The sequence below is a fragment of the Mesoplodon mirus genome (genome assembly GCF_964341445.2).
Source record: "Mesoplodon mirus genome assembly, chromosome: 4".
In the NCBI taxonomy this organism is placed as follows: Eukaryota; Metazoa; Chordata; class Mammalia; order Artiodactyla; family Ziphiidae; genus Mesoplodon; species Mesoplodon mirus.
This window is the reverse complement of record NC_138979.1, coordinates 56,348,293-56,368,824: the sequence shown is the minus strand read 5'-3', so window position 1 is coordinate 56,368,824 and position 20,532 is coordinate 56,348,293. Positions and strand designations below refer to the sequence as shown.

At 49.5% G+C, this 20,532-nt stretch overlaps 1 protein-coding gene across 3 annotated transcripts in view; it reads left to right on the top strand.

Moving 5' to 3' along the window:
• Window positions 1-20,532, top strand: part of MEGF11 (multiple EGF like domains 11) — a 236,521-nt gene that overhangs the window by 8,047 nt on the left and 207,942 nt on the right. For all 3 annotated transcript variants that reach the window (XM_082617509.1, XM_082617508.1, XM_082617507.1), the window contains exon 3: window positions 930-1,030. In XM_082617509.1, coding sequence (XP_082473635.1) covers window positions 930-1,030 — 101 coding nt within the window. The remainder of the gene's footprint in view (window positions 1-929; window positions 1,031-20,532) is intronic.

Below are 20,532 nucleotides of genomic sequence, written 5' to 3'. Positions count from 1 at the left end.
GCCCAGTGGCTTTGAAATTAGAGTGACTTGCGTTTGAATTCTGCCTCTGAAACTTATTAGCTGTGTGACCTCGAACAAGTGATTTAACTTCCCAGTTTTCTCATCCAGAAAACAAAGGGTGAGAGTACATAAAACAAAATAAGAATAAAAACTCTAAGAAAGAAATAAAGGGGGCGTAATAATGCTACCTGCCTCAGATAGAGACTGAGTGATTTTGCCTATAAATCTCTGTGGCACAGGACAAAGTCTCAACGCTCAGGTCAGCATAAGAACTGGAACCCAGGTCTCTGACTCCCCGTCCAGAGCTTCTGCTCTCTGGATCTTAGCTTCTTCCTCTGCAGAGCTGGTTCTGAGCCTTCCCAAGATGGCATGCGAAGCTCTTTCCCAGGAGGTGTTATTTTTGGTGGGAGGGAGGTGAATCTACTGTCTGGGACCTAGTCAGACTCAGAGGGTCCTTTTGCTGACTTGGCTTCAGTTCTCCAACTGGGTAGACCAATCCCCAGAGTGCCATGAGCAATCATGGTTGGGGTGGTGGCAGTTAGCATAGAAACTCTCAGGGCCCAATTCCTATCAAGGTCACCCCATGGGCTGCTCCAGCCCTGGGTCTGGAGGTTTTCAGAAGTCCCCAGTTACTGTCCGCAGTGTCACCCAGTAAGTATTTTCTGCAGCCCTTCTAAGTATCACTCGGAAGGGATTGGTGAGAAGTCAGCAGGTGTAGCAAATGCTGCCGCCATGTCAGTAATACATTCTGCATCACAATGGCCCAGATCCCAACATTGATTTTTCTTTATTGTGTTCCATCATATTCGAAGCTGCCATTTTAAAGTAATTATTGAATGGCATCCTTGATATAGCTTAACACGAATATCATTCTAACAGGAGTGATTGATTTTCAAAACTTTCAAGTGGCTTTCTTTTCTGTGCCTTAGGATCAGTTATAAGACAGCATATCGGCGTGGGCTCCGGACCATGTACCGGCGGAGGTCCCAGTGCTGTCCTGGCTACTACGAAAGCGGAGACTTCTGCATACGTATGTGGGGGCTGCAGTGGGGAGGGGAGGGAAGAGGGACAAGGGAAAGGGGGGTAGGCCTGTTATCCAGGCCCTGGGCAGCAGGCCTCAACTGACCTGAGGGCTCCAGAAATCATTGCCTGCTGCCGGTTCTGAGGGGATAATGGGTCTGGTGCAAACGCGTTAGCACAGATTTGTCTATCAGATCAACCTCCTAAGAGGGTGCACGTAAGCACCTCAGTTCTAGGCTTTGATGGGGTCAGGAGAGAAGTGGACTCTTCTGGAGTGGGTGCTCTGAGGAGCAATGGGGAAGAAGTGCTGAGCGCCTGGCACAGAGCTGAGGTGCTCAAGAAGGAAGGAAGAGGTGAATGAATAAATGGATGGAGAGATGGAGAGATGGAGAGATGGAGAGATGCATGGATGGATGGATGGATGGATGGAAGAGAGGAAGCAGGGAAGGTGGGATCATTGGATGCAAGATCGTAGCACCTAGAAGGAGGATGGCAAGAGTAAGCTCACAAGGGACTGATTCCAGTAAATGGGAGGATTTCCAAAAAGGACTGGGAGACACTGAAGAAAAGGTGGGTGCATAAAAGATTCGTGTCATCTTTTCCCCTGTTTGTCTACAGAAAATTGAAGCCTCAGTGCCCCCAGAGAGATAAGGGCTAAGTTTCTGGCAGCCACAGGCCCTCTGGGTGGAGGGCATTGTCATGCAGTAGGAGACACCCAGGAGCCTGCAGATCTGGGTTCTGGTCCCATCTTCCCAGGCATGTTACTTTGGGCAAGTCACTCAACCTCTCTGGGAGGATGATTGTAGGGCCCTGTTGTCATAGTCTAGAGGACTCTTTCCCACTCACCTCTGAACAGTAGAGGGGGCCAGTATGGAGCTTTCCACTGGGCATTAGGGGTTCCCTCAACTGCAGGAGAGTGTCAGAGTAGCTAGGAGCTCCCGTTTAATGACTGAGAGGAGAATCCAGCCCCAGAGCTTCTGCCTCTTCATTTGGAGGCAGATTTGGAGAGTGAATCTCCTTTTTAGTATTCTCCTTGCCATTCGGGAGGGTAGAGCAAGCTAGCACCAGAGAGAGAATTTGGGCAGAGTGAGCATATTGATGTTGGGAATGAAATGACAATTTTCCCCTACTGATGTTACATCTCCCCTAAAGCTAAAGAAACTCGATTCTAATTGCATTACAGTAATAAATGAAAAATGCTCTCGCAAATAAGTGCAATAGTGATGGTTTCGCAGGAAAAATACAAAGATACTCACTCAAAGCAAACCCAAAAAGGCTGTTTCCCAGGACCAGGGCAGAAGACTGGGCTGGAACAAGGCCTTGGCTGACACTTCACCTGGGATAGGGTTACTGGCGGGGCCCAGGTGTAGAAGTGAGATCAGGTTGAAGGCTTTACTGCTGCTGCTCTGTCTGCTCGAAGCAGAGTGAAAGTCAGGTGTGGGGTGGGACACGGGATTTTTAAAGCCTGAGCAGGATGGTTGTGAGTGGCCCTTTGGAGCTCAGGGCACAGCGATGGACTCAGGGAAATTATAAAGGGATTTTGGACATCAGCATGGGGCTCCAGGAATGGATGATTGCATCCCCTTTCTAATTTCTATTCGTGGATGTCGGTAAAGCTCTTGGAAAATGAAGAGCAGAGCAGAAGCAGAGTGTCCTGATTGTACAGGCTCAGTCTTGCTGACCGGGAAAGGCCGCCTATAACCTCCCACATACTCCTTATATAATGGCCAGGGACTGCCTGCCGAACTGGTGCCACAGGCCTGTCCACCTTCAGGAAGCCAAGCTAGAAAAGCCACTTTCAGGTCTGAAGGCTTTTCCTAGGAGGGCACAGGAGAGTTTCAGCAGCGAGATGGGGGGCGTTGTGGCATGCTGGGTGCTGGCAGTAATGGCACTGAAGGGCAAGAGTCACACAGGCCTGGGTTTGCAGCTCAGCTCTGCCAGTCCCAGCATCTTGCGCTTTACCCTCCTCCTCATCGTCTTCAGGGTACACACCCCATGCCAGGCACCATTCTGATCACTTTACATACATTAACACATCAACTCCTCACGACAGCCCTCTGGGGTAGGTACCCTTATTTCTCCCATTTTACAGATGGGGAAACTGAGTCACAGAGCAATTAAGTAACTCGACCAAGATCACACAACTAGAAAGTGATAGTATTGGGATTTGAACCTAGGCTCTGTGGCTCCAGAGTCTGCTCTGAACCACCCTGGACGGGCTACTTCTCTCTTCATGAACCAAGATGTCACCTCTCAGAACGTCAGTTTCCATTCATGCAAAGTAGGTATAGTAACACCTACACCCTCAGGCACAGCACAGGGTAGGGGCTTAATAAATGTCACCTCCCTACTTCATGGCTTTGGGTCTTAACATTTTTTCAGCCTTGACTTTTCTTTTAATTTCTCAGGGCTCCACGGACCCTCTCCATGGGAAAATGTGCACTACATAGATAAACCTACACTTACACACAGCCCTTTGCACACAATTTCAGTGGGTTCATGGATCCCTTGAAACCCTTAAGGGTCCTCCAACCCATGGTGAAGAGCTTCTGCCATATGCTCATGTTTATCCACTCCACTTATATTTGTTGCTTCCCATTATGCAAATGCTGGGGAATGTAGATGCAAAAGAGAGATGGCTCCTGCCTCGGGGAGCCTGTGACCTGGTGGGAGGAGGTGGTCTGGTTCACGAATACGTGCAACAGAGTGTTGTGGTGCTTTGACAGGCAACTCTATAAAGTAGGGTGTATAAAGGACTAAAGAGGAGGGGCTGTCTTTTAGCCACGCCCTCTTGCTGAGTTTTAAGGAGAAATCCGCTACAGACAGAAGAGGAAGCCCTTGAAGGGTGTTTCAACCCAGTATTTATTAAATGCCTACTCATTCTGCTTTGCAAGCATGTTACCTGATGGAGCCTGATCAAGGGAAATGGGTAGGGACTAGTCAGAGTCTAGGTGGTCATGGGAGTGAGGGAAGAGGTTCATGAAACAAGTGGACCCCAGGGTGAGGTTACAAGAATAAACTTCTAGGGAAGAGTACAAAAATGATCGCAAACACGTATTATCTTGACTGAGAACTGCAGAATTTCACGGCCGGAAGGAAACTCAGGTCATTTCATTCAACCTTATCACAGTACAGGTGAGACACTGATGTCCAGAGTGAGGAAGGGACTTCTCCCAGGTTCCCAAAGCACAACAGTGGCAAGGCTAGGACTTGAATCTGGGACCACACACTCAGTCTAGATTCTTTGATGCCTCCAACTGTCTCTACTTCATATTCATTTCTATATCTTCCTGGGTACCAGCTCGGTGCTAGGGCACTTGTAAGTCATGTGCTGATTGACACTGAGGGGATGCAGTGCAGAGAGGGATGTCAGTGGAGGTGATTTTAGGAAGAAGGGGAAACACGGAATGAGGATCAGGAGGTTACAGGGTAAAGAGTTACAGAGCATCACAGCCTAGGCGGCTTCAACAGCAGGAGTTTATTGTCTCCCCATTCTGGAGGTTAGAAGTCCACAATCAGGGTGTCAGCAGGGTTGGTTCCTTCTGAGGGACCATATTGGAGGGAAGATCTTTTCCAAGCCCCTCTCCTAGCTTCTGGTAGTTCCTTGGCTTGTGGCCCCATAACTCTGTTCTTCACATGGCTTTCTCCCTGTGAATGTCTGTCTCTAAATTTCCCCTTTTATAAGGACACTAGTCATATTGGATTAGGGCCCAGCCTGATGACCTCATTTTAACTTGGTTACCTCTGTGAGACCCTATCTCCAAATAAGGTCTCATTCTCTGTTGCCGGGAGTTAGGACTTCAGCATATGTATTTTAGGGGGATACAATTCAACCCATAACAGGTGAGTGTCAGCCGTTACTAGGACTCTGTCCTGCTTATTGTGATGGGAGGAAAGGGAGAGGGAACCAGCCAGTCCCCCATGAGCTTTGTTGTCTCTCTACGAGACAGGGGAGACCCCAGGGTCTGGGAACTTGTGAGAGGGAGAAATGGTAGTGAGAGGGTGAAGGATGGTGCCCAGGGGCTGGGTGCCAGTTGAGAAGCTTGTAAACCTGGGAGCACTCATGAGCTGCTGCCCTGTAGCCCCTGAACCTCCATTCCTCCCTCTCCACCCCTTGGAGGCCAGAAACCTCCAAGTTCACAAAAACCTGGTGAGAACCCATTTGATGCCAGAGTCCTCGGGACCCTGTACAAGAGCATCACCTGTGCTCTGAGAAGGGACAAGGGGACATCGACCTCCCTCCAAAACCACCTTCCTGGAGACTTTCTTGGCAGGTGCTAGAAGGACACTTGCCTGGGAGTGAAAACCTTGATTGACTCTGCCACCAGTTTGCTGTGCAATCTTGGGCAAGACCCTTTGCCTCTCTGGACCCACTGTGGCATAGGATGGATCATCCCTGTGCTTGGAAGGAGGAAAGATGAAACAATGAGTGAGAGTGTCCTGGAAAGCATAAAGCTTGGTACAGATGCAGGGTGGCCTATTTTTCCTCCTCTTTGTACTATTTCCTCTGACCCAGAACTGCCATCCTCATCCCAGAGGCCTTGGCAGCCTTTCTAGAACCATCTGCACCAGAGCTGCCCGTCCCCTCCCATTATCTACAGAGACAGCTGGGTCCTGGCCACTCTTGGTTGCCCAAGCATCAAATATTTCCTGAAGATAGTGGGTACAAAACATTTCCTTCTTTCTCTCTTCTTGCGAGATACGGCAGTGAGCACTTCGGAAAGCTCTGTTCTTTGAAAATATTGGCCCATGTCAGACTGGATGAGCTGGGTTATGCTGCAGTGATAAACAACACCCAAATCCCAGTGGCTTAAAACAATAAAATTTTATTTCTTGTTCATGTTACTTGTCCATTGTGGGCCAGCTGGGGTCTGCTTTCTGTCAGTGTCACCCCAGGACCCAGGCTGATGGAGCAGTCACCCTCTGCAATGTTGCTGGTTGGCTTGGCAGAGAGTAGAGGTGGGTCTTGAAGGCAGAGGGCCGGAGATATTTAGTGAGTAGTATTAGTGTTTATCACAGGTGCCATAGATGCCACAGTAATTACAATGCACAGTTCATGCAAATACTTTATTGAACACCTGATAACCTAATCTCAGAATCACCTGGAAGACTTGTTACCATGGAGACTCCTGGGCCCCAGGCTCCGAGTCTCCAATTCAGAAGGTTTGGGGTGGAGCTGGGGAATTAGAATTCCTAACAGGTTCCCAGGTGATGCTGCTGCTACTGGGATGGGACCCACACTTTGAAAACCACTGGTCTTCATTATGCTAAGTCATGGTTGCTGTGCTGACCTCAGCTTCCTGTCAACTGCAAAGAGCCCAGCGGGTTCTTAACAGGTGCATCCCCTTGGTATTCAGGGCTTCTCCTGATGGGTAGCAGGGAGAGAGCACAGAGTAGTCAGCAAGGAGGGGGAATTTCTCTACACAACCTCCCTGTCTCTTACTTCCCCTTGGTCAGAGTCTCCCCGGTGGAGCAGTAACTCCCCCCGACTTCCAGACCATGTAGTCTAGCCCTTTCAGTGGCTGCTGGGAATGCCGGAGCCCACCCAGGGCCATGTGGTTTTCATCGAAATCCAGAAGTTGAGGGATTAGCCAGAAACTCTAGGTATGTGGCTGCTGGGCCGAGCTGTGGCCCAGGAGAGTGCTCAGCATACTTGGGTACCTAGCTGGGTTGTCAGTCCATGTGATGGTGGCTGGGGGGCAGGGAGCCACAGCAGAATATCTGGGAGATTGGCTGCACCACAGGAACCTGAGGGGTGAGTAAGACTTAACTCCAGCAAATGCCTTGCGCCATTTTGGGATTTAGGTGCCCCTGTTTTACTATTGCAGTTGTTTTGTACAGTGACTGTCATCTAAACTGAAATTTAACTCATGTTGACTGGTTTCTTTGCTCCCACCTCTTGCCTCTCACTTCTCCCTTTTGGTTTGGGTTTGTTGTTCTTTTTTTTTTTTTTTTTTTGTGATACGCAGGCCTCTCACTGTTGTGGCCTCTCCCGTTGCGGAGCACAGGCTCCGGACGCGCAGGCTCAGCAGCCATGGCTCACGAGCCCAGCCGCTCCGCAGTATGTGGGATCTTCCCGGACTGGGGCACGAACCCGCGTCCCCTGCATCAGCAGGCAGAGTCTCAACCACCGCGCCACCGGGGAAGCCCCGGCTTCGTTGTTCTTGAAGTCTTTTTTAGTGGCTCTTTCCAGAAGGGTCTATGAAATGATCAACTCTTAAATGCTTTACTCGTCTGAAGATGCCTTTATTTTGCTCTCACGCTTGGTTGGTGGTTTAGCTGCTGATGGGATTCGAGGTTTTCAGTCACTCTCCTTCAGCAGTTTGAGAATGTTTTTCCCTTGTGTTCCGGACTTTGTCCTTGCAGTGCTCTGTGGTTTCCCTAGGATGTGTCTGGGTGTGGGGTTATTTTTATTCACACTGTTGGCTCCCCAGAGGTATACATCTTCTTCAAGCTAAGGATTCATGTCCTTTATCAGTTCTGGAAAATTCTCAGGCATATCTCTTCAAATATCTCCTTTCCTTCATTCTCCCAATTCTCTCCTATCGGAGCGCCAAACTGTTGGGCTCTCTCACTGCTGCCTCCTCTATCTCTCCTAAGCTCTAATTTTTCATCTCTTTATCTCTCCAGGCCGTACCTTGGACATTTTCCTCATATCCATTTGTTTCAAATCCTTTTGCTCTGTAATTAACCTGTCTTCTGAGGTCTTAATTCCAATGATGACATGTTTCATTTCTAGTTCTCTTGTTCCTTTTTCAAATCTGCATGTTTCTTTCCCGTGGTGTCCTATTCTTTCATTATGTATTCTAATCCTTCTTTTATTGCTTTAATTAGTTTAAACATATTCCTTTTGTAGTCTCTTCAGATAATTCTATCTTGAGCTATTAGTTCTATTGGATCAAGTTCCTGGAATATCAGTTCTCCTGTTTTTGGAGACAGCTGATTCTCCCTGACCATGGATTGTTTCCTCATATAGGTTGTCATTTTTTTTTCCTCTTCTTCTTCTTTTCTTTTCTTTTTTTTTTTTGCTATGAACTCTTTAGCCTTTTTGCCCCTCCCCCATGTCCCAGGTTGTGCAAGAGCCCTACACATTAGTTTTGCATTTTCTTATTAAGCACTCTAATTTTTTTCACTGGCTCATGACCAGTTTTTGCATTGATAATTTGGTTTGAGATTCCACGATGTGTGTGGTGAAGGCTTAGGGGTTTTCCCTTTAAAAAAAAATTGATGTGAAATTCACATAATATAAACCATTTTGAAATATTCAATTCAACGGCATTTAGTGCATTCACAATGTTGTGCAACCACCAGCTCTTTCTAGTTCTAAAACATTTTCGTCACCCCTAAAGGAAACCCCGTACCCATTAAGCAGTCACTCCCTATTCCCCGCTCCTCTTTTTTGTTTCCTGTGGGAGACATTTTTCCTCATCCAGAATACCTGTTTATTCTTAGGCTGGTTAGGCAGCAGTTTCAAGTATCCCCTCCACGGAGCTGGCAACTCCCAAGGCCCAGTCTGCCCATGTGGGTGTTAACCCCCAGGCTCCCAGCCTGGGCTGAGGACTAGGGGTAGCAGCTAGCCAGGGCTGACGTTCCCTGGACTACCTTAGCTTCAGCACCTGACCTTCTGCGACTGCTATAAACTACCCGCACCTTTTTCTCACACTTAGGGATTTACCTTTCTCTTATTAGAGTTCAGGTGTGTATTTTTAAAAATATTTTAATTATGCTTGGGAGGCATTTTTGTAGCAGGGGTGCCTACATTAGCACTTTTTACCTTGTCACTGGAACTGCCCCTGGTGTATAGCTAGTGGTGGAGTGGGGAGACTTATAACCAGACCCTGTGACATTTAATTCAGTGCTCTCTTGGACTGATTGCTAACTTCCAACAACATAATAAAACAATAGTGTAACTTCTGGTGGTTTACCCAGCATTTCCCATACAGTGTATCACTTGGTCTTCACAGGCTGGAGAAGTGAGTATTATTGTTACCAACCTGTACAGCAGAGGAAACTGCAGCTGGGTGAGGCTAAGTGATGCGTCCACATGGACAGGTGCAGCCCAGGAACTGAGATCAACTTGCAATCCTGTATTTTCCCCTCCTTCAGTGGGTTTTCTCTCAGCAGGAGAGACCTGTGGCCAGGAGAGGAAAGGGGGGGTGAAATAAGAGGGGAGGTGGAGAGGTTTATAGGGAGAGGAAGGGACTCGGGGCAAACCAGTTTGATTTTGAAATTTTGCTAAGGTGAGTCTGATAGGTGCCAGGATCAGGGTAGTGAGTCCGAGAGATTGCTGCGTGTGTGTGTGTGTGTGTGTGTGCGCGCGTGTGCGCACGCATGCGTGTGCACATGTGTACACAGAACTGTGGGTCCTGTCTGAAACACGTAGCTACTAGGTAAAATAATTCTCTGCTGATCCGCTAAGAGGCTCCCTAGGGAGTCCTGCCAGCTGCCATCACCAGAAACAGTGCGGATGCCACTCCCTTGGGTCACCAACACCTGGCGCTGAGCTTTGCTACCCAGAACAACATTCATCCTTCCATGTGTCCCTCTATCTCTCAACATTTATTAGATACCTGTGCCTTGAAGGCACTACGGAATCCTGGGAATAGAGAGACGAATAAGAAGCATGTGGTCTAGTGGGAAAAATGGTTTTATATATATGTATGTGTGTATATATACATATAGTAGACATATACTATATATATAATACTATCTTTAACTTTTAAAAGATTTCAGCACAGTATAATAAGCACCCTTCAAATAAGCAGGCAAGGACACAGAGGGTGTCACCAGGCTGGTGGTGGGGAAGGAATAGTTGCCTAGCTGCCCCGGCAGGTCCTCGCTGAGTGGCCAAAGCTGGTGCAGCCACCACCATCTCGTCGCCCGTCTGTGGGCTTAGGACACTGATTTAGGATGCCCAGAGTGGCTGATTCACGCTGACCAAACATAAAATACTGCGACTAATAAATTCATGTACAGTGAGAAATAAGGACCAAAGACTTGCTCTTGTTCACTTGGGAGTACTTTTCAGGCCCTCAATAAATAATTGTTGAATGAGTAAATTCATGGTCCAGGCACCCCCAAGGCCCAGTGGGTTCTCTGGACACCCCTCCTGTTAGCACCTGTTTTGGATTCCTTGTGTTTCACTCCAGGGCACCACCTGGCAGTTGGGGAGGCTTGGGAGCCACGTGGCAGTTGGTTCCATGTGCTCTGAGCTCACAGCCCCTGGGTCCCCTCTGTCACTCTGTTCCACTGGTTGTGATGTTGCCTCCCCTGTGCCTCTCTCCCACTCAGAAGTGAGTTCCTGAAGCAGGGGAGTCCTGTCTTCTACATGGGGTATACCCGGGGCCTGGTACTTACTGCTGAATCATCATTGGACGAGTGAGTGACTGGCTGAATGAAGGAATGAATGAAATAGACTCATACCGCAAATACTGAGAGACATCTTAGGGAGAAGCAACCAATTCTGCCTGGGGAATCCAAGGCCAGGGGGATCAAAGAAGACTCTTTGAAGGAAGTCAGTTTTGAGCTGAGCCTGAGAGATGAGTAGGAACTTGGCCGGAGGACAAGAGCTGGGCAATGGTTAAGAGCCTGAGTTTTGAAGCCCACTCCTTCTGTGCGACGCTGAGACTGTTATTTCACCTCTCTCTCCCTTGGTTTTCTCATCTGTAAAATAAGATAGGGCTGTGTTAAGTACCTACCTCTTGGGGCTGTCATGAGGATTAAATGAGTTACCGCAAAGAAAGCATGTAGGCCAGAGCCCAGCACAGAATAAGAGCTCGGTAAGTGTTAGCTGCTGCTATTTGTATTATTTTTGTGAGGGAGGGCATTCTCTGGCAGAGGGGACCGCCTGAGCAAAGATGAAAGAGCAGACAGGATCAGGACACTTCCAGCAGGAGCACAGGTGAAAACGTGGTAGGAGAAGGGGCTGGGTCGGGCTGGACCCTCAGCACCACGCTGAGGAGACTGGACAATTTCATGAGATCATTGAAGGGTTAAAAGTCAGTGACATGCTCACGGTGGTGTCAGGAAGCCACTGCCCTGGGGGCAGTAGTGTGGAGGACCATGGAAGGGGTGAAAGACAAGTTAGGAGGTATGCGCAGGGGTGGGTGAGCCGTGGCTGTTCCCCTTGACTTTGGTCTGGCCTAACCCTGAGCTTCCCTGCTAGCAATGCCCCCCCGCCCCCGGCAGCAAGTGCCAGCAGGGTTTTTTGTGCTGACACAGCTGGGGAAAGATGTAGGTGATGCTTCTTAATTACCAGCTGCAGCTGTAATTAAACCTCTGCTATCCGGACTGGGCGGCCTCTGAGGGGAAGCCTTTATTAGTGTCAGAGCCGTTGGGTATTTATTTAAGTCCCCTTCCTGGTGTCCTGGGCAGAGTAGAGCCTGTGAAATAGTGAATCTGTCCCCAGCCTAACTCCCCAGTTGTCTATGGAAACTGCTTAAAGGCTCCCACTTTCCATCTTCTGAATTCCCTCAATGTCTACAGAATACCACCTCCGACTTCTGGTCCTTGCTGGGAGTTTGCTGCTTCTCTGATGTTCTCATCGTGCTCTAAGCCCCACTTGGCCTGGCCCCAGCTAACTCTGACCCCTTTCCTCCCGCGCTGTCCCTCCCATGCCGGCCTCCTTGCTTTTTCTGGCTGTGCCTCGTGTTCCCGCCTCAGCATGCAGGAAGCCCTGTTTGCTGTTCCCTCTGCCCATATGCTCTTCCCCCACACACCATGTAGCTCACTCCCTATTTCACTTAGTATCTTCTCATGTGCCATATTATCAGAGTCTTTCCTGACCACCCTGTCTGAAATAGCAATCCCCTCTCTGATATCTTTCTGTTCGCCCTTATCTTGTTTTGTTTTGCTTTTTTTATTGAAATATAGTTGACTTACAATGTTGTGTTAGTTTCAGGTGTACAGCAAAATGATTCAGTTATACATACATATATATATCTGTTTTTTTCAGAATCTTTTTTCCTTATAGGTTATTACAAAATATTGAGTATAGTTCCCTGTGCTATACAGTAGGTCCTTGTTGGTTATCTATTTTATTATTAGTGTGTATCTGTTAATCCCAAACTCCTAATTTATCCCTCCTTCCCCCTTTCCCCTTTGGGAACCATGTGTTTCTTTCTTATGTCTGTGGATCTGTTTTTATTTATTTTTGGCTACATTGGGTCTTCATTGCTGCTCAGGGGCTTTCTCTAGTTGTGCCGAGCGGACGCTACTCTTCGTTGCAGTGTCTATGCTTCTCGTTGTGGTGGCTTCTCTTGCTGTGCAGCACGGGCTCTAGGTGCATGGGCTTCAGTAGTTGTGGCATGTGGGCTCAATAGTTGTGGCTTGCGGGCTCTAGAATGCAGGCTCAGGCTCAGTAGTTGTGGCACATGGGCTTAGTTGCTGCGTGGCATGTGGGATCTTCCCAGACCAGGGCTCAAACCCATGTCCCCTGCATTGGCAGGCAGATTCATAACCACTGCACCATGAGGGAAGTCCCTGTATCTTTTCGAATTAGGGTTTTCTCCACCTATTCTGTTTTTTAATTAGCATTGTCACTACCTGGCATAGAGACATAAGATATATGTTTTTTATTTTCTGTCTCCCTAACTAGAATATATGCTCAGTAGGAACAAGGGACTTTGATTTGCTCCTAGCTGAGAGCTCTACTCCTAGTACAGCACCTGGCATATAGCAGGTGTTCAGTAAGTGATGAATGAATGAACAAACAGATGAACTGTAAGCTTTTAAGGGCAGGAGCAACTTTTTTTTTTTTTTTTTTTTTTTTTGCTGTCCACGGGCCTCTCACTGTTGTGGCCTCTCCCGTTGCGGAGCACAGGCTCCGGACGCTCAGGCTCAGCGGCCATGGCTCACGGGCCCAGCCGCTCTGTGGCATGTGGGATCCTTCCGGACCGGGGCACGAACCCGTGTCCCCTGCATCGGCAGGCGGACTCTCAACCACTGTGCCACCAGGGAAGCCCAGGAGCAACCTTTTAAAAACATGTATGGTCTACAATGGCTTATATTGTGCCAGGCACATAGTAGGGACTCAGAAAGTACTGAGTGATCAGGTACTTCTAAACTCTTCCAATTCTGCCTCACCCCTCCCATCTGATTCAAGACTTCCCTCCCGCACCTCCACTGCTGCTTTCTCTAAATGCTGTACCCCAGACTCCTTGTCATTCTGAATCTCGCTTCCCCAGGGTCTCGCTGGGTCTGCTGATCTTCAACACCCCACCCTGGCACCTGAATTCCCCACACACCCACTCTCTGGGACTGTGTACAGGCCGCTCCTGCTTCCTAGGACCCTTGGTCCTGTTTCCACAGTTTCTGCCTAGTGGCTTTTGGAGACTCCGCGCGTAGCTGCCTGGTCTCTGGGAAGCCCCACCGGACACCTCCCTCGTCCTCTCCCTTCCGGGTCCTGATCTCAGCCCCTTCCCCCCACAACTTCCCTTACAACTGTCAACTTCTTTATCCTCTCTCTCTCCCCAGATGGTGAGCTTGTTGAGAGCGGAGGCTCAGGACCCCTCTGTGTCTCAAGTACCCAGCCCAGGGCCCAGCAGGGAACATGCCTTTGCAGCCTTATTGATTAGAAGGAGGACATGTGGGCTGGCTTTTCCTGGGGACCCTCCAAGGACCCCCAAAGGAGTGGTTTCTGGGCAGGGCCCTGAGACCCCAGAATGAAGGGTGGCCTGCCCCAGTTAGGGTTCTCATCCCTACTCCCTCCATCCCCTTGGGTCCCCAGAGCTTAGTGTCACATGTGTGTGAAGAGTCTGGAGAGCCTGTTCCGGGGCTCTGTGGGAACTGAGTCCGCTGTCCCAGAACCTCTGTGTTGGGCTGAGCTTACAGTCATGGGAAGGTAGTGAAATTTTTCCTGCAATGCCTTCTGGTTTAGTGAGCTCCTCCTTCCCTCCTGGCTCCTGGCCTTTGTAGCAGGGAGATTTCAAAAAGTGGCCATTGCTGGGTTTCGTGGACGATGGACATGTGGTCCCCAGCCCTCCTCTAATGCTTGCTCTCTGATTCAGGAGAGCTGAGTGGCTTCAGTGAGGGTGAAAATGGTGACTCAGAGCCTCCGTCTGCCTCCCGATGGCCACTTCAGTACTCTTGGCTTTGAAGGGCTCTGATCAGCTGCCCGTCAAGTGGGTGGGGTGGGGATGGGCTGGGGAAGCTGGCAACCTCCTCATACCATGCGAGCCAGGCATCGGCCAACGCTCAGGGAAGGCTTGAGAGTCAGGTCCCCTCAACTTGTTGCAAGCACACATTCCACTGCCCCCAGCTTGTCTGTCCCTAGGGGTGAGAATGAAAATATTTAACTACAGGTATAGCACTTCTACCAATAGGGTTAGAATGGAATAGGGTCTTAGAGGCCTGCTGTGGGGCTGGGGGTTAACCCTGTAGGTAGGTGCTGGATTATGGGTAGATGGAGGGGGCTGGGAGAGGGGCAGTGGTGGCAACTGCCGACCAATCAGAGCAGAGGCTTTTCAGTATTTTAATACTCAGTACCCTTCTCCCCTGAACCAGAGCACCTGGGTCTTATTTGACCCTGGAGTTGTAATATGTGTGGATCCTTGAGGAAGGGGCGTCTCAGCTTAAGCATCTGGCTGGTGGGGGGGGGGCACTGCTTTCAACCCATGAGAAGGGTGTCTGTGTGGCATCTAGGGCCTGACAATGTAAAAGTCAAGAGCACAGACCCTGGCACTGGAGTGCTGCCTCCCGCCTTTGTGACTGTGGGCAAATTACTTAGCTTCTCCGTGCCTCTGTTTACTCCGTGGTAGAGTGGTGTAGCAAGAGTACCTTCCTCATGGGGTTGTTGTGAAGATGAAATAAGTGAATCTATGCAAACCAAGCACATGGCGAGTGCTGTGGAAGTGCTTGCTTTTATTACACGTGCACATGTATGTTCATGAGTGTTAGGTTTCACTGTGTGTGAAGAACTCCCCTCTTATGTGATGTGTGCACATGCATGTTCTCAGTGTATACACCTGCTGTGTTGTGTGTTGTGTGTCTGCCCATGGGCAGGGCTCCCGTACCCCATGTGTTGAGTGCACATCTGCCTGCTGTGTTTTGAGAGCTTGTGCGCACGTCTCCCTTGGCTCTCCTGAGACTCACCTTGCCCGTCATCCTTTCCCACTTTGCTTTCTCCTTCTCCTCTGCAAGCAGCCAGTGGTGCTGAATTGTCACCTAGGGAGCCAGACTCGCATCTTTGCTCCGGATGGAATGGGAAGGGGGAGCCAGGCGACACTATCGATCTCATTCCCCGGGATGGAGACAGACCTGGGACCAAGGGCAAAAGCCAGGGAGGCCTCCTCCCACCCCTGGCCGGACAAAGAACTGGCCCTCTGGCCACCTTTACCCTGCGCTGAGCTGGACCGAAGGGAAGGAAAGAGGAAATCCCAAATCTGGAAGCTGGGGGTCAGGGGACAACTTGAATGTGGCCCCTATCCCTTTGGTATGGCCGGGTGGAGGGACCAAGGCCTTGGCCTCTGTTTATCCACAGTGTTCCATCCACCAAACTGCAGAGGCCTGATAGTAAATCAGCAGCGAGCGTGATTTAGAGTACTCTGTTTGCTCAGCTCAGCTCAGCTTTTGGCAAGGTAAATGCATAAGCTGCAGAAAATCTCTTTGAAACAAAGGTCTCAAATGCCCTTCAGTCCTCCCTTAAAGGATTCTCCAAATTATATGGACTAGATTAGTATCTCTGTTACATAAAACCATTTCAGTGCCTGCCGTGGTCTTGGAGAATAAAGTCACTGGACAGACCTTTTGTTGTTCTGCCCCACCAGCGAGTGGTAACTGAAGATCTCCCTTTCAAAGTGTGTCAGGTGGAAAGAGCGGCTAATTTACTAAGTGGAGGGGCCTTTGTTAGGGAGACTGATGCTCTGTTCTGCTTGTCCGTTTTAATCTTGTTTTTGCACAATGGATTTACATAAAGCACTACCAGCCGATTTGATTCTAGGGAGGCATGTCAGGCAGGGCCGGGCCTTGCAGAAGGAGGCCACGCGGGGTCTCCTTTGCCTCTCTCTCCCTCCTCGCCTTGCTTTTCCCTTTCCTATTCTGGGCTCTTACCTCGATCCCAAGGAGCAGGCCCAAGCCCTGGGGCAAACTCTGTGGCTTCGTGGCAGTGGCTGCCTTTGTCTTTTTCTAATCAGAGCACACCCTCCTCCTTTTTAATTGCCTCTCTGCATGGAAACCCCAGAGGCAAGATCCAGGTTTGGGGCTACATTCTCTGCCAGTTGCCGGGTTTGAATCTAGCTGAGGTCTTCAGCCCTAAAGTCGAATGCCATCTAGTGCCTGATGGGATGGTTTGGGTTGGAGGGCCTCCACGGTCCGGGGCACTAAGCATTGTTGTCGGAGGGTCCTCCCCAGCGCTGGCTTCTGGCTCTGAGCAATGGGTCACTGATCCCTGTTGGGAGGAGTTGGGCTTTGCCTTGAGCAGGGGGCCACCTCCTTGGGGCTTGAGGCCACTGTGGTGCTGGCAGATGTGAGCCCTGACCCAGCTTTCAGAGGTGGAGTTCTCCATCACCCACATGGCTGTCACCTTGCTGTGCAACCGGAAGGAGGCGCCCACCTCTCTGGGCTTCAGCTCCCTTATCTGTAATGTCAGAGACCTATCAGCTCTGAACTTCTATGAAACAGGAGTTTCAATTATGGTGACTGAGGGGCAAAGGTTTTTCTCATTTTGAAGTAAATGGACAAAGTTAAGGCCAAGGGAGTATGGAAAATGGAAACATACACTTGTAGTTCTTAGTGAAGTGAATTGGAGGAAGAACCAAATAGAGGCAACGTGATTGGCAAAGAATCATGGAACAGTCAGAGCCCTTTGGAAGTGCTGTTTGCTTTGTTTCAAAGTGGTGGACATCCATATCCCTGGGATTATCTTGACAAGTTCCATGTGGGCGAGAGGTTCATAAGCTTTGCAGGGACAGGACCAAGGGGCTGGTGCAGGCCCTCACAGTTTCTCCTAAAGACTTAACTGCTTGGCAAGGTGGGGAGAGGGGACTGCAGGCAAGGTGGAGAAACTTCTTTGGCCCCGTTTGGGGCTCGTCCTAGATAACGACCTCCTTTGGGGGACATTCACCTTCACAAAGAGGGAGTAAGGGAGGGACTCACACTTCTGGTGTCGGGCCTTTGTACATGTTACCTCATTTTGTCCTCAAGACGACTTTCCAGGAATGATTGCTCTGTTTACACGTGTAAAACTGAGACTCAGAGGAGTTAAACGCTTTGCCCAAGGGCACCGCTGGGAAACGGTGGAGCCGGGTTTCCAGTGCACTGATGTGGAGGAAGCCAGGGCTGGGAAGTCCTTAGGAACCTTATGTGTAAAAGGATGCCCCCCTCCCCTGGCCAGGGTCTCCCTGTCATTGGTGCCCAGGCTCTGCTCAGGTCAGGAGCCTGCTTTGCAGCCCAACTTTGTACTTTGACCTGTGAGTGACTCAGACACGTCCTCCCTCTCTCGGAGTTTTTCTTTCTTTGTCTACAAAATAGGAGCATCCACCCTGTCCTATAAGATAATATGATGGGGCTTTGTAATCACCAGCCCCAGCTGACCGCAACTTGCCCATCAGGCAGTAGAGATAATCTTCTCCTCCTCCCCATCTTATCATCACAGCTAACACTCATCTAGCACAGAGCTTCCCTGCTAGGTCAAGGGCAAAGGAGTCACAATTTTCAGATCTGAGAAGGAGCCGAGGGTTGGGAGGTGCACAGGCTCCCTTCCCTGGCTTCCTAAAGAAAATGTCTGAAACTGTCAGAAAGAATAGCAAATACACATTACTGAGCGCTTGGTATGTGTCACAGTGGGGTGGAGTCATGGAGTGTGCAGGAGATGAGCTTTGTAAGTGAGGAGGCGCCAGTCATGGCTCTCCTTGCTCCAGGGCGCGGCATGGACTACAGTATTTCCACCTGGAGAGCGAAGAAAGAAGTCTACATTCGCATGGTACATATATACTGATACAATAGAATACTACCCAGCCATAGAAAAGAATGAAATAATGCCACTGGCAGCAACATGGATGCAACTAGAGATTACCATACTAAGTGAAGTAAGTCAGAAAAAGAAAGACAAATACCATGTGATATCACTTATATGTAGAATCCAAAATATGACACAAATGAACTTATCTATGAAACAGACTCACAGACATAAAGAACAGACTTGTGGTTGCCAAGGGGGAGGGGCGTGGGGGAGGGATGGAGTGGGAGTTTGGGATTAGCAGGTGCAAACTAGTATATAAAGGATGGATAAACAACAATGTCCTACTGTATAGCACAGGGAACTATATTCAATATCCTGTGATAAACCATAATGGAAAAGAATGTATATTTATGTATAACTGACTCACTTTGCTGTACAGCAGAAATGAATACAGCATTGTAAATCAACTATACTTCAATGAAAAAAGAAAAAAGAAAGTCTACATCTGCATCATCAAGGCCCTGGGTTTATCCTGCAGGTGTCCCAGAGAGGAGTCGACACTCTTAATCTTCCATTGAGGAGGTTCGAACATTCCTAAATCACAAGCTAGTCTTAAAAGGTCTTTGCTAACAACTTTACAACTCAAATGGTGGAAGGTGTAAGATTTGTCTGTCTCTATCTGTTTTGAAATGAGCCTCCATCAAAGGCACACAGTAGGAGCTCTGAAGGTCATTTCCAGCCTGGAATTCCAGGGTGTGTCTGGGTCAGGTGAGGACTCACCCTGCTCCCAAGCAGACAAAAGGTGAGCTGACTTCTGGGCGGCCTGTCTCTGAGTCTGTGGTGGGAGACGTTCCCCTTGAGTAGAAGGCAAAGCCGGCATGCCTTGCCCCCATATTTACCTTGATGGAGCTTTAAAACGCCACTCTGACATGTGTACAAACCAGGCGTGCAACAGTGTGGACGCCTCAGCTGGAGGTCTTAATTGCTTGCTAAGAAGGAGAGACGATTCTAAGATCTGGGAAGCTGCCTGGGGAAAGTGGTTCATTTCCCAGAGCAGGGTACAGAGCAAGGGGAGCCATATGGCCCAGCAGTGGAACAGCTGTCTCTTGAGAAGGAACAATTCGGGAGCTTCCACCATCTGGGTGAATTACGAGACTTGCAATTTTCATGCATATGTTAAGGCAACACAGCAGTCAAGGGACAGATGATGGAGAGAGGTGGAATGGCCTGTGCTCTGTGCCACAACACGGCCATCCATCCCCAGAAACCCTGACTCAGCAGCCACCTCTTTGCCGGGCTGCCCTGGCCGGGGCTTGCCTCTGAGGTCTCGTGGGCTGATGCCCCGCCAGCTCCCCTGGTATCCCTACCGCCTGCACCTTCCACATTCTCCAGAAAATATATGTTATTCCTTTAACTGTGGCTGCTGCTTGCCTCTTTGGCAGGGCCAGGAAAATCTAGTTGGAGAGTGCTTAGTGGTTTGGGGCTGTTATATTTTCTCTGCTCTATGATCCGTGTTAAGTTAAAAGGGCCAGAGCTGCTTTTCCTTCCCACAGAAGATAACTCAACCTGGACAGGCTCCCTCTGGGAGGATTAAAGGTGATGAGGGACTTCTGGTTGGCTGGAACTGTTAATATCCTTCCCCCAAAGTGGCCCTCTCCCTCCCCCAGCTCCCCAGCTGGTTGGAATGATGAATATATTACAGTGTGTTCTCATTCCAGAGGATAGCTCTTTTCCTTTGCAAGTGCTGCATATCCAGGGGGGCAGAAGGACAGTGGAGGTCTTAATTGCCTGCTAAGAATGAGAGCTGATTCTAAGATCTGGGAAGCTGCCTGGGGAAAGCGTTTCATTTCCCAGAGCAGGGTACAGAGCAAGGGGAGCCATATGATCCAGTGGTGGAACCCGCAGGGCCTGCGCTGTGCCAGCACCGTGATGGGTGCTCATCCTCTGATCTGGCAGTGCTTTGCAGCCGGTTGTGTGATTTCCAGATCACAGATGTGGAAGCAGAAGCACAGAGAGGTCACATAACCGGCCAGAGGTGCTTCAGCCAAGAACCAGAACAGAGAATTCAAACTTAGGTCTAACTCCAAAGCCAGGGCTCTTTCCTAGAGACTGTGCCAGACCTGGACAGAGGTGGATCTATGAACGTGGTATTAGCTGAAGGAGTGCTTCTTAGGGAAAAGGCATCGTGCAAGTTGCTATGTCTCAGGGCCTCTCGGCACCCCTCCCACTGATGAGCCAGGAATTTTCATGTTAGAGAGATTCTTCTGGGTGATTTCCTGGTCTCCAGATGATTCCTGCTAAAATGTAGCTCTGTTACCTGAGGAGGTAACATGTTAATCTCCAAGATCGCCAGGATGGAGAGAGGTTGGTATAGGCGAGTGGGGAGGGGAGACCTGGGCCGAGCATACTGGTACCCTCTCTCCTTTAAAACTTGATCTGAAGCCAGCCCTTTCCCCCTATCCTCATGTTAGGAAGATACCCCAATTTGAGTCTCCACAATCAAGGCATCCCAACCCATGTAAACGGGTTGGCTTTAGGTTAATCAATTGCCCAAATCTATGGCCAGGGCGTCCCGGCAGGGAGGGAGCATGGCCTGTGGTCCCCTCCACATCGCT